The sequence below is a fragment of the Mizuhopecten yessoensis genome, unplaced genomic scaffold, assembly GCF_002113885.1.
Source record: "Mizuhopecten yessoensis strain PY_sf001 unplaced genomic scaffold, ASM211388v2 scaffold3139, whole genome shotgun sequence".
Classification (NCBI taxonomy): domain Eukaryota; kingdom Metazoa; phylum Mollusca; class Bivalvia; order Pectinida; family Pectinidae; genus Mizuhopecten; species Mizuhopecten yessoensis.
Window position 1 is genome coordinate 447,788 of NW_018404895.1, and position 14,722 is coordinate 462,509.

The window sequence follows — 14,722 nt, forward strand, 5'->3', positions numbered from 1 at the left end:
TGATGTAAATGCGACGGAATTAATTATGCTATACTAATTTTTATCACATACTTACTAATCCATACGGGTTTTTTGTATATGCGATATGACACAATTGCTCTAACCCATATCAGCCCATTGCCGTATCACACCCCAAACACACGTATCAGCCTCCGCCATATCACACCCCAAAACCCGTATCAGCCCTCTCCGTATCAGCCCGCAAAACCCGTATCACAACCCTTTTGGAAATTTTTCGTTTTTCAATATTTTAAAAGAAAAATAGATCATAAGATTGTAGTTTGTATTAGTAAGTATGCAATTAACAGAATAAAACACGTCTTTTTCCATATCACACCCAGTATCATCCCTCGACCAATATCAACCCTCAGGCCTTCGGCCCTCGGGCTGATATTGCAGTCTCGGGTTGATACTGGGTGTGATATGGAAAAAGTCATTAATTAATGTAGATATATTTGACATAGGTCAATTTTTGAAGGTTACAAAGTATGAGATTAATACCGCATTGGGACTCTCTTTTTTCAATAGCCACAACTCTGATGTACATGCGATGAAATTAACTATGCTATACTTATTTTATTTTAAAATGTTATTATTTTAGAAAAAAATAATTGTAAGTATGTTCAAATTGAAATTGATTAAATGTAAATAGTTTCATATATACTTTTATACTACGAATCAAAATGAATGCATAAATAAATATTTGAAAAAACTCAAAGTCCTATTATGTCTTTATTTACCCTTTTTTATATGATACAAGTCTAATGCTTCGTTATGTAGTCGATTATCATCGCTACTGGCACCAAGAACATTAATTGGGGTCATATATCTTTTTTGTATGTCGCGTGACCGATTAACATTAATATCAGTCCCCGACCTTATATTGTACTCCCTCTAAACAAAGTTATATTAATGCGAATCTTGTACTACTAACTACAGATTTTTCACATACATATTAAAAAAAACTTTTTTCGAATCATTTCACGTTTTTATTTAAGAAGACTGATTAACAGAAACTGACGAAGCAAGATAACGACAATATTTCAATGTAAATTAATTATTTTGTTGATTGTTAAAATTAGTAATAAGTACTCAGACATTGATGTTCTTAAAGGAATTCCTTGCAGTTGAATATTGTTTTATTTCCACATCCACTACAAAGTAGCACTTAGAAAGATTGAAATTAATCTTCATGAAGGAACTCTTCTGTATTACTACACGCGCGTCTATGAAAACGCCATAGCAACACAAAAAGCAACCGTCTTTTATGAGACCTCACCTCTTGCACAGCCATCCCATAATATGTAAGGATTTTTAAAACGAATAATTAATACATCTCATACAAGGCAAGTGATAACGATAAATCAGAAGACACTTACTTTTCCGGAACACAGTCTTGCAATGTCTAACAAATCCAAAAACTCAAACAAAAGTCAAGGTCTACGTTTGTATCTTATCTTTGTTCATATGTTGCCTACAGCACGGTTTTGTTAACATTGCAGTGTTATTTCGATTTTTTTAATATGACCTCTTCCGTGTTACACTAAGATTAACATTTTGAAGAACTCTTACTCATTTAAGTTTGAGATTTGTCCTTCAACATCCAAATCTAAATCTATCAAAAGAGTTCTGAAATGGATATGTCATGAACGGTTTGTTAGTTTGGTTATATAAACATTGATTTAGACCTTCATTTAGAGACAATGAATATATATTATGTATAATGTTGCATCGACTAAAAAGCATCAGTCTACTAAACGACAGAAAATTGTTTGTATTTTTATTAAAATATTGACGATTTAGAAAAACAACCCATTGTTATGTTAGACTGAAACATATTCTGGATATTACAAATTACGTGTCAATTCAAATATAATAATTCTCTATAATCAAATATATATATAATATATAATTCAAATATAATAATTCTCAATATTATGGTGGATTTCATGAAGCAGTAAAATGAGTTAATCTGAAGACAACTTCATCATGAACAGCTTTAAAGTTCATTACTTTTGTTCGGACACATATTCAGTCCATCTTTCCATTCACTGCTGTTGAAAGTATTTTATAATAATTGAAAAAAAGTTTTATTAACCCCTACTATTGGTGTCCGAACCCCTAGAATGCAACCCCGTATATCTTTATATCAATATTGGAAATCAAAAGCTATAAAAATATATCCTTTACAAATCCTTATAATATTCTTTTAAGATTATTTGTCGGAATTCGACATCGAAACATGAAGACTGTAACACGTTTATAGTATTAGAGAATATTAAATTCTTCCCTACAAATCATCTGGATAATAACTCACAACCACTTGGACGTGAGTCATTCACTCCTGAAATAACCTTAAGTAACTATTCGATGATCATCCTGTTTGTTTCATGATATTAGTCCTGTAACGTCCTTTTCCTGGAGTCGAACTCGACATCCCGGTAAAATTGAAATCTTTCACAACTCCTAAGCAATATTCTGTACAGCCAATAACCGGTACTTGAACTCGTAACCTATGGAATGTAGACAGTTTATAACACACGACTGTGATGGCTTACAGCCATTCATTCTGGATCCAAACTCGCAACCTCTACAATAGTGATATTTATTAACTCATTTCGTTGCAGTGAGTACTAAGCCAGCTAAAGTCACACTAGGTGTCTTTATGTGGTGCAGTATGATCATAGTACTTGTCTACGTTGAAATCAAGATCGTGCAGAAATTGATTAAGTACCGAAACTAAATTTAATTTTTATTCCGTGCTTATATTTAGTTTATTATGTCACAGTTCTTAAGAACATCTTTGTTAAATAACCAATAAAAATAACTGTTTATACATAATAAATAGCTAGCAAGAAATATGTGGTATCCCATTGTTAAAGACAGCGGTGTACATATCAGGGGTTCGCTGTCACAATCTGGCCTTACAATGCCGTAGATAAGTATATTGACATTGAGAACAGGGAAGTAGAGCTAAATCAACTGTGCAAACAACTTCTTTTATAAAGCATTAAGGTACATGTAGGTACATGTATAACTTTGGCCGGGTAAACACAGATGGCCAGGTATGTGTACCTGTAATCACCTGGCAAAGAAGACAAACCTTTTGCATTACAGTTATGTTGATAATTTGTTGCTATTGCTTGTGGTGGTGTTTTGTTTTTGTTTGAAATGTATTCATGCCTAAAATTGTATCAATGAAACCATACGCGTTTTGACGAGAAAGCGTACAAGTACAGGGAGACATCTTGCTAGAAAATGAATAAGGAAGGGTTTTGTAGAATGAGTTAAGCGTCCTATAAACAACTTGAGTCATTTAAGGACGTGCCGTCTTGTATGTAATTTATATGTGCGTGCTGGTGGGTGTGTGTGTAATATTTGTCTCACTGTGATTACGCTAACAACCTTCTTTGCTTGGGTAAACAAACTTACACCAAGGCCAAAAGCGAGGTATAACAAAACGAAACGTTAGAAAATGAAAAACAAATCATTACAAAAGAAATTACAAAACCGGAATGTTGCAATAGAAAAAATAGTTCATATTTGTCGGGTTTGATTCCCAAGATTAAGGGCTCAAACATCCAATTATGCAGGAGGCACAGAAGTCATATGATGTAATAGGAGGTGACAGACAAAATAATTACAGACGCAAGGTACATTTAAATAAATACACATAGATAGGAACACGTTTTTGCCGTAATTCAACTATTAAACATATGTAATGTTTCCTTTATTAGCATGCTCCGTTTTTCCCTATGATGATATCCTCGTGAAATTTCTTGTATAATTTTGTATTTGAAGGTGGCCAAAGGATATTATAAACATAAATGATCATGAATTGTTTAACCATTTATGTTTTTTTTTTGTATTTTGTAGCTTGTAAACAGCTTGATATTTTTCAATGATAATACGTAGTTTTATTATTACTTAACTGGGGGAAAGTTGATGCGGGTAGCTGCACTGTCTTAAATGGAAGTAATTCTACTAACGCGCATCTACCTTTTACCAGTTATTTCTAGATGGTAAGTCGAGAACTATGCATGTCCAGTGCCAATGTCGTATCAAACTACCAAAATTCATTTGAAAGTAAAAATTCAGTGTAAAGAGATGGGAGCAAACTTGACTTGTTATATAGTGCATTATGTAGTGCACATGTGGTGAACAAGGTAGTGTACTAGACAAGACATTGTAATGCCCTCCCGAACGCTACAGTGTTAACTCTAGTGCACTACGGTGTAAACTCCAGCGCACCACAGTGTTAACTCAAGTGTACTACGGGGTTAACTCCAGCGCACTACGGTGTTAACTCCAGCGCACAAAGGTGTTAACTCAAGTGTACTACGGTGTTAACTCCAGTGCACTATGGTGTTAACTCCATCGCACAAAGATGTTAACTCAAGTGTTCTACGGGGTTAAATCCAGTGCATTACCGTGTTAACTCCAGCGCACAAAGGTGTTAACTCAAGTGTGCTACGGTGTTAAATCCAGTGCACTACTGTGTTAACTCCAGTGCACAACTGTGATAACTCAAGTGTAGTACGGTGTTAACGCTAGTTTAATAGACTGAAGTACAAAGTTAGGTCATTGTTTGGGAAATAAAGGCAAAATGTATTATATGATAATTGAATGAGCAGAAATAAAATATCAATTGACTATCACATAATATCAATATACAAGTTGTAATTTTTCTGATTATTCAAAATTACATTTTGATATGTTTAAACAGGATAAATTGTATTCTATTATAGGTGATTGTAAAACACTAATAGTCATCTGTTTAATTTCAAACGAAAGTAGTTTTATACTGAAGTATGTGTTAATTATGTGAGATTGTTAATCCCAAGTTGTCTGCCTTTAGGAAACCTTAACAGAGATAGGTCTTACATGTACCTGGTAAGGACAAATAATAGTAAAAGTAATAATGATAATAGTGCGTTGTCCCCTTTCTCTTCTCCCCATCCCCAATACCTTACATATCTTTCTAGTTTTGCCTTGACCCTAGCCAGGAGGCTATTTGGCTCTAACGAACAAAAGTTTAGGGCATCTGGTGATGGCTGATTATGCCAACAAATGCCTCCTTCTGCTGAGTGGTGATGGACAATACCTGCGACTGCTACATACGGACATAGGCAGACCTTGGGCTTTATGTGTGGCCACGAAGGAAGTATTGTGGGCGGTGTTTGGTACACATGGCACTGAAAAAGATTTGTAACGTCTCCAGTACACGAGTGTTTAAACCATACTCTACATGTTATCACAATTATGTATAGTATATAAGTCAAACATTACCAAGAGATGTGATACATCACACAGGTATTCCATAAATGATAAATGCTTAATAGCACAAACTGTTAGTATGAGAAGTTCATCATCGTGAGTTGTCAGTAGACGAATACTGAAGAAGTTAAGAACAACCTAAAGGCACGACTTCAGAACAACATGAGAATGGATTTTCTCAAAAACAGAACGTCCGCTTGCGCCAGATTACGTCTTGAACTGGACATAGTATCCACACAAAGATGATCCGCGTCAGAAATTAATCCGTCAAATAGAAAATTATTATACAGTTATAAAAAAATATTGTGATTGTAGCAACACCAGAGTAAACGTGCATATGGAGAAGCCAATGGCGATTATATTGTTTAGAAATATCTTTCTACATAGTTTTAAGATTCATGGTATTCCTCTGCGGATATCTTCTGCTTGCTTACGTTAGTCTCAGATCGAGGATCTCAATGATCATTACACCTATATTTATGCTAGATATGGTATTTAGTTGTGTTTTAACATATGGAGAAATATATAAGGTTGTAGAATAGGGATGAAAAACAGTTTTTGTGATAATCTATAAGTATCTTCCTAAATTCTTCTGCTATTAATGATGTTATAATTCAAATTATAATTTCTCAATCAAAGTTAAATAATAAATATTTGCTTATATATTTTAAGATATGAAAAATAATATCATAATTTGACCTTACTAATTTAGTTTGGTAATAGGAGATACCAATTATCTAACTCATAAAGATGTACAATGCTATTTATCCAAACTCACAAGGTTATCATATATCATATATGAGAAAATCTCAATCGATTTGATGAATCTATCTTAATCATTTGGCATTTATTGAATTAATTCTCTGTTTTCTATGAATTGCATATGCTACAAAGTATAAACCATTTTTAAGCTCATCTGTTCTCAAGTGGTCTTATGCTATGCTGTGGCGCGTATCCGTCGTCTGTCAGGACATTTCCCAGGTAGTTTCCTTGGATAAGTTAAGTTTGAGAATTAAAATGTCATCGACCTACATGTACTTTAAAGGTCAGAGGGGTCAAGTACAATTGTGGAATCGAACAACGTACAACGTTACACGATGTGTAGTGTGCACACGGTGTGTGCACGATGCGCGAACGATTAAAATCTGAACGATTATTGCTTTCGCACATTTGTGAGGACGATGGACGAACGTTTTGCGATGGCAATAGCGGTTAGTGTAAATTGAGAAATGGCTTAACAATATATACGGCTTTGTGTTGAAACGTATAATCTCGATTTTTGGACTTGCGATGTCCTATGCAGTCATTTTTTCCCCGGAAGTAATGAATTTTGCCCTAGTGAGGACAAATTAACTACTTTATGTTTCATCTACAAGTTCAAGAGTTGCCGTACATTCGTATTGAGATAGGCAGATGGTACATAGTTTTTTTTCGACCAAGAGATAGTTTTATAACGGAGAAAATCACGAATAAGTTGATAAGTCAGAGTTACTAAATATAGCACCCTATGTAGCCATAGAGAGGCCACATGTGTACAGCTTGGTCTGGACAGGCATGTTTTACGCGGCGCGGTGAATGGAATTTAAAGGACCTCTACATTTTATTAGCATTGTCAGTTTTCCTTTACGATTACCAATACAGTTTAAAGTACTTTCAGCTTAGATTTTAAAATTACGTGTACGTAGAAGATAATAATTACCTGAATACAGCTGTTGTTGTTGCTGCTCAACCGTCGTCGTCATCAGCCAGGTCCATCCATCGTCGAGGGTTTCAACCCCTAACCTGAAACTCTCTCCGGATGGTGGGCCAGCAGGGGTGATCAGTCCCTACTCTCCGACGGTTGGCTTCCAGCTACTGTCTCCTCTCCGCATCCACAGCCATCGTGATGCCCGTTCCGATTCGTTCCTCATCTCTCTCATTGCCATTTTCCTTACTACTCCCGTGATACCGAGGGCTCCGAGCATCCTCCATCACGGCACACGGCACATTCAGTTCCACTACCACCAGGTTCTTCTTGCTGTGTGATAACAACACTATGTCTGGTCGTAGTGTTGTCTCTAGGATCTCCGTAAAAAAATAATTTCCTCCCTTCAAGATCCACACGCTATACCAGTCTCCTGCTCCTCCAATAATACCCAGGTTGGCATTCCTTGCTGTTCCCGATGGTGTCTGTTCCTCTCTGTGGAACCGAATGAACGTTGGTCCCCTTTGTATTTCATGTGTTTTCTTCCTTTCCCTCTCAAGAGTATGAGTACCTCGCAGGAGGAGAAAATATGTTCCAGATTTCTGGGTCTTCCACATTAGTGACATGTAGGATCTTCCACCAATCCCCATTTGTGAAGATTTGTCGGTGTTGGAAGCACATCATAAACAGCTCTGAGAATGAACTGTATCTGCCATGGTGTGTATCTCCAGATCTCTGCCCATGTCATCTTCCTCTCTTCCGTCTCCCATCGGGTCCATGCCCCTTGACTCCCCATCTTCACTGCTTTTACCTTCCTTGCTTCCTCTTCCTGTTGCCTGATCTCTCCCTGTGCTTGCTTTCTCCTCTCTGCTGCATTAGCATCTTTCCATCTCGCCGACTGCCCTATTCCTAATCCTAATAATATAGTAATAAACAACATTTATATAGCGCCCTATATAATTTGTAAAATTACTCTAAAGCGCTTTACATATGATTCAGGCCTCTCCTCCACTTAGCCCTGATATGTCCTCCCCTCCCAGTTATGTGCCAAATTAGGAATATAATGTAAAAATTACAAGTCTCATAGTGGTCTCACCAATGAATCCCTACTGTTTCTACACAATAATCATTTATTTAAGAACCTTAAAATCCAACTCGGTTTTGTATCATTAATTTGATTTGACAACCTTGTTAATTCTAAGAATGTTAAACTCAAAAGACTCCTTTAAAAGGTTGAGAATGGTATGTGGCCCTTTCAGTTATTACGCGGGAGGACTTATATTTAGAAATGATTGGCATTTCAAAAACCATTGATATCACATATGTTATCACAGTTATATAATGATTGGCAAACCTGGTTTAACACCATTTTATCAGATTATTTTTGATCTACATGTATTTGTTATATATTTTATATATATATATATATTATATATATATATATATATATATATCCCATTTAATTTATTCAAAGGTACATATCGCGACCGAGAAAAAAAATACAGTAATATGCTTATATACTTAAACATATTTCTATCATAACATTAATATCCACTTTTTACTAATCTTCTCTGAGCATATGTCAACGTCAACGTATTACGTTCCCAAGACCTATTATAGTTTATTTTTTCAGTTCTTCGATTAGTTGATTTATTTTGAAATCGATCCTTATGAACAATAACAACCAGCAGCTTGCCATTGTGACTTGCTGTTAGAGGCCAAAGGGAGGGTATCTCCGGATCTCTGACTGGCGAATATTATAGTCATGAAGGTGTTGATATTATCATCAGAGGATAAGCGTGAGGACTCTGCATAATATTTTTTGACAGCTGATTAAAATCGTACAATGCATGTGAAAAAAGTCGCGAGTCCACGTGGCCATTGGCCTTTTGTTAAAAATATTTCTATATTCTAACTACATATACAAGCTGATCTTTCTATCTTTATTTTCTTAAATTTAGAAATCGTGTTTTTGGTGTTTTTTAAACGACCTAAATGGACACATGTAAAATAACACATATAGACAAGGTCACGTATCCAGGTAAACATAGCCACTTTGTACCTGTACCTGGACTGTAGTTTTCCCCACCCGGGGCACTTACGTAACTCGTCAAGGTGTGAAAATTCAGGTGAAGGGGAGCTTTAGACCAACACGAATGCATACATGTATAACAAATGCTTACGTCCAGCTTTATCTTTATAACGGTCACACGGTATCACATATCAACTCTCTTTGCCAGGCACATGCCAGATGTATTTATCTATTCTTTTACATGGACGCTTCACCTATTCCTACAAATCATCATTAATGCTGCATTCCATAAAAAAATGTTGGAAGATACTCAAAGTCTCATTTTGTCTATATATCTCCTTTTTATGATATAAGTCTATCTTTCTGTCACGTAGTCGATAATTATTGCTACAGGCAGTACGAACATCATGGGTCATGAACACTTTGAAATATGTCAGTTAAACATTGATATTGTTAATATAACCTTGCCCTCCCTATTTGTGTGATTTAAATGTACATGTTGTATTGAGTTTGAAAATTCATACAAATCCAATAGCGCATCGGAAATATTTTAACGTTTTACGTTAAAAAGCCCAACAAAATAAACTGACAAAGTAAGATAACGCGTTAGGTTAATAAAAGATCATTTATCAAAAAAACTCAAAATCACCTCCAAATGTTTGTATTTAAAATAGCATCGTGTAATCAATATCATTTTGCTGCGATACATCAGATGATTGTTTGTGTATTTATTAAAACATTGGTAAATTTTAAATAAAATGTAATGCTAGACTTACACAAGCTCCAGTTATTATCAAATATGTGTTCATTCGGCTCGAAGTATGATAATGGCTGCTGTTTAAAGCCACCCTATTTTTATTTGAACTTTTGAAATACTTGATCATTCCGATTCCAGCAGGGCTAATCAATAGCACAAGGTGTCATGTATGTGGAGCAACACACACACATACATACATACACACATACATACACACATATATAAGTGGTTTGCTGTCACGATCTACCCTTATATTGCTGTTTGTAAGTATATATGGCGAGCACTATGAACAAGGAAGTAGAATTATTGTCAACTGTATAAGCACACCTCTTATATCATATTACTTTACACACAAAGCACTGTGATCGCTTCATAAGTCATAGCGTTGGCCAGGTAAACCCATCGGCAACTAGGACTGTCTACCTGTAAACACGTGGAAGAAACAGTATAACAGGTATGTTTACAATTTGTTAATGTTGTTAATTGTATTGTATCACTTTATGTGTGGAATGAATTCTTATCTCACTTCAAACAATGTTTTAAACTTTATCTAATGACACTTTATGTGTTTGACGGTAAAGTGCACAATTACAGGGGACATCTGGGTGGAACAAAATGACGTGAGGAATTGAACGGAATTGTATACAAGTGTAAAATAAATCTAACTTTAGCATTCTATAAACAACTGATGCCATTTAGGGATGTGCCTCCATCTGATGTGTATAATGTATGTGTGTGTGCTGGGAAGCGGTATGTTTGTGTATTGTGATAACGCTCATAACCTTTTTCGCTTGGATAATATACACTGCACCAAGGCCAAAGTGAGGCATTGCCAAAAGAAGTGTGAGGAAATGAATAAGTTCAAGTAAGAGGGGGGAAATATAGATGTAGATCCGAAATGTTTCAATGGATAGAAGAAAAATATTGGTCGCTTTTGTTTCCCAATATAAAAGACAACACATACACATATATTGTCACAATCATTGTTGTTCTTTACGGTATGTATGTGTATCGCCTCCATGTGATCACGCTAACTACCGTCTTCGCTTTGGTAAACCCACTAAACCAAGGCCAAAAAACGAGAAATCGCCAGGAGACGTGTTAGAAATTGAGTAGTAGTTTGAAAGAGGGGAATATATAGATCGGTAATGTTACAATGGATAGAAAAGTTTGTCGCTTTTGTTTCCCAAAATAAAAGACACACATATCAAACTTTGCAGGAGGGAAATACTATGCTTGTATATCGTGTAATTGGAGACAATAAGACAAACAGTTATTTTGACAACTGCACACGCCAAATATATATATAAATAAATACACATGAGTCATTGCCGTAACTCAATGTACACTCCGATTCTTCATTCTGGTACTAGCCTGGTTAGATTATCCTGGCTAATTTTATAATTAATTTCGTGACCAAAGGATAATATAAAATTCAATGATGATTAATCGTTCAACAATCTTCAATAAAAACATGGTAGTTTATTCATGTTCGGTGAAATATGTAGCTTGTAAAAAATAGTAAATCATTAAACGAAAATACGTAGTTTTAGTATTACAACACCTGAGGATAAGTTGATGCGGATAACTACACTTACTAACCTCAAAGATGGCGGAAAGAACAGATGTGGAGTTTCATGACTCAAACAAAACAATATTTCCGTGTTAACAATGATAGCTTCGACAACCGTATTGAGATTTGTGTAATTTTGATGTTGACAAATGCAGTTATCACCATCGCATGTATCTACTTCCAAAATAGTATTTGGGAAATGGGTACGCTTTAAAAATTGCATTTGATATCTTTCGTGCAATTTAAGTTTCTGTGTGTCTGAAAAAGGTCCGTCAAACATGATTTACATGAAATAAAAGTTGCCGTTTATGAATTGCGCCATCTTAATTGCAAGTAAATGTAGCTACGAGCGTCAACTTTCACCAGCAATTATTAGAGAACTTTGCATGTCCAGTGGCAAGGTCTATTAAACTAATCACGTTCTTTTGAAGATTAAACATTCAGTGCACAAAAAATTGGGATATTTGGGATAATTTAATGACTTCATTTCTATTTTTGTTACAGAATTCATGCTGAAAATTCACAGAAAGCAGATAATCACTGTTGAGAGTAAAGACTAAAGATGATCATTGTATCACATAAGTTTCATAACGATCCGCTACTTTTGTATTGACATACGTATAGCATAATGATAGTAATAATTGCAATACCTCAGAAATAGTGGAGTGAAATGGCAGAAAAGGCGATTTCTTTCTATGAAGGACAGATATTGGTTCGCGGCAAGGATCAAACTACATGTGTACAACACAAAGGCGAGACTTTGGATTGGTTTTGTGAGACATGTTATGACGTCATATGTGCCAAATGTGTGTCCACTTCACACAAAGGTCATGATATTATCTTACTGAGTGAAGTTACTCCCGACAACAAACGTAGAATAAAAACATTCATAAATGAAACTGAGCAAAAAGAGCTGATTGAAATTCATCAGGAAATCAGTGCAACACAGAACAGTCTGAGTGAAGACATGAAACATTACGAGAGTGTAGCGGAAGAAGTAAAAAAGGAAGGGGAGAAACTTAAGGAGGATATTGATGTTTTGATAGCAGAAACACTAGCTCGGTTGAAACATTTAGAAGAAGAAAATACTAAACTGCTCACCGGTTACAGTACTGAACTTGAGAAAAAACTAGCAGACCTAAAGGAACAACTAACACACTGTAAGGAAACTCTTCAGACAAGCACAGATATCCAGGTGTTTGACCTTTCAAAAGGACTTCAGACAAACATCACCTTACCTGAAAAACCAAAGTTAGGTTCTGCCAACTTCACCCCAAACAACAGAAGGAATACAATCTTGAAGGAGGCATTTGGAAAGGTTTCCCTGAGACCATCGGAACAGTTTCAGTCCTCTACCGGCCTTGACCAATCAAATGAAACATCAGTTTATGATAACCCGCTACCTTCCGGACATCAACAATCAGTTAAAGGGAACACAGACACAGGTCAAGGCCCGGAAAAGGTCCTTCTTCCTCAGACTGAGATTATATCAGAATGGAAATCTCCATGTCGAATAAATGCTTTGTGTCCCAAAAGTGGTGGTGGCGTGTGGACAAGTTACGGGTACAAAGTGACCCACCTAAACAGCCAAGGAGAGATACAGCAGGAGATACAAAGTCCTGTCGACATCAAAGATATCACTTTATCCCCTACTACACACAACCTATGGGCATGTTCTACTGCCGATAACAGTGTCATGGAGCTGACCTCAGGTAAACTGACCCGCAGATTCGAAACAAAGAATGAACCCCGATGTCTGTGTGTTACAAGAGATGAACGTATCCTTGTGGGAACAAAACATAGAATTACCGAGTACACTCCGAGAGGAAATCCCGGTATCGGCACCAAAACATCATTGTTCAAGAAACCGATCGTGCGTTCACCACAGAGTATATCACAATGTCCAATCAATGACAATGTCGCTGTCGTTGATACAGATCAGAAAGGAGATGGTGGTAAGGACAAAGATGCAGTCATTGTGCTGGACAGACAACTACAGCAGTTATACAGGTATAGAGAATCCCAACATTACAGGAGATCTATGTCTCTAACTCTTCCCCGTGCTGTAACATACGACAGTCACGGACACCTGGTGGTTGCTGAATTTGCCAACAGATGCTTACATCTCCTGAGTGGCGATGGGCAATACCTAAGAGTGCTGCATACTGACATAGAACGTCCCCGGACTGTATGCGTAGACACGGAGGGAGTGCTGTGGGCTGTGTTTGGCAGAGTATTCTCTGATCATAATGTGAAACGTCTACAGTACACAAGTGTTTGAATCAGACTATATTTGTTATAACTTTTATGTGTAGTACATAGGTCAAACATTACCAACTCGTTAGACACATTTCAGAAGTGTCGCATCAAACAATTAGTTCCTCTATATTGGAAAGAATTATTATAATTATCCTGCAAATACTGTCTTTAATGATGTGATAGCTTGCATTAACACTTCCCAACGAAAGTCAATCAAAAAAGGTTTTGTGATGATTTTTAATGAAAAGATAAATAATAACAATCTATGACCTTACCATTTTAGTTTTGAGATGTATAAGTATGTACATATATTGGTAATCAATCGATTGGATAAATCAGTTATAATAACTTGGTATCAATTTAATCCATTCTCTCCTTTTATCGAATTCCATCTGTTTCAAAGTATTATTAAAACCATGTAAATCGTCAATCAATATTGTTGTATTTCCCACATTCCCAAAGGGCAATTGAACCTATGCTATGCCATGACGCAGAGTCTTTCGTCACTAAACATTTTCTTTGAACCATCTTTTTCTAAATAACGGAAAGGCCTTGGGTAAGGATATTTCACTGGTAGTTTCTCGGGATAAGCAAAGTTTGTGAAAAAATTACTTCGACCTACTTTCAGGGTCACAGGGGTCAAAATGTCAAAACATGCATACAGTCATAAAAGTAGGCTGGTAGCTATTTTATATTATAAGACTCGTTCATGTCCAGGGGTGTAGGATAGGGAAATTCCACCAAAGGGGTTTACAGGTAAAAACCGAGGCTTCCATTTTGAAAATATCGACTTTATCAGCGAAACTGAGCATACACATTAGCAAACAGAGTTAGCGCAGAAAAAATAATTTCTTCTTTTTCACGTGTATGGTAAATATTAAAAACTTTTAATTTCATCATGTCACCTTTCCGCATTGCGGCATCGGCGTTTTCCCATTTCGTGACGTCACGTCATTGTTGAACAATTATGACGTCACGTCACGTGAAAAGGGTTGTAAGATGGAGATTTCTTACATATCTTTCTTACCATGGATAGCTCTATCTTATACACATGGAAATGAGAGAAAAGGCATTAGACATTTTTTGAATTCAAAAATTGATCTATATTAAAGGTTACTGGGGTTAATATTGTTTAAATGA

General features: G+C 36.0%; 1 protein-coding gene across 1 annotated transcript; it reads left to right on the top strand.

Moving 5' to 3' along the window:
• Positions 1-10,137: 10,137 nt before the first annotated feature.
• Positions 10,138-14,413, top strand: LOC110447053. The gene is made up of 2 exons (XM_021492468.1): positions 10,138-10,204; positions 11,828-14,413. Exon 2 carries the CDS (start codon positions 11,994-11,996, stop codon positions 13,602-13,604), a length of 1,611 nt encoding a protein of 536 aa, XP_021348143.1. The 5' UTR covers positions 10,138-10,204; positions 11,828-11,993; the 3' UTR covers positions 13,605-14,413.
• Positions 14,414-14,722: the final 309 nt, after the last annotated feature.

Bases quoted from the DNA above. Each gene is read 5' to 3' on its own strand.
- LOC110447053 (XM_021492468.1), top strand. From the start codon at position 11,994: ATGGCAGAAAAGGCGATTTCTTTCTATGAAGGACAGATATTGGTTCGC.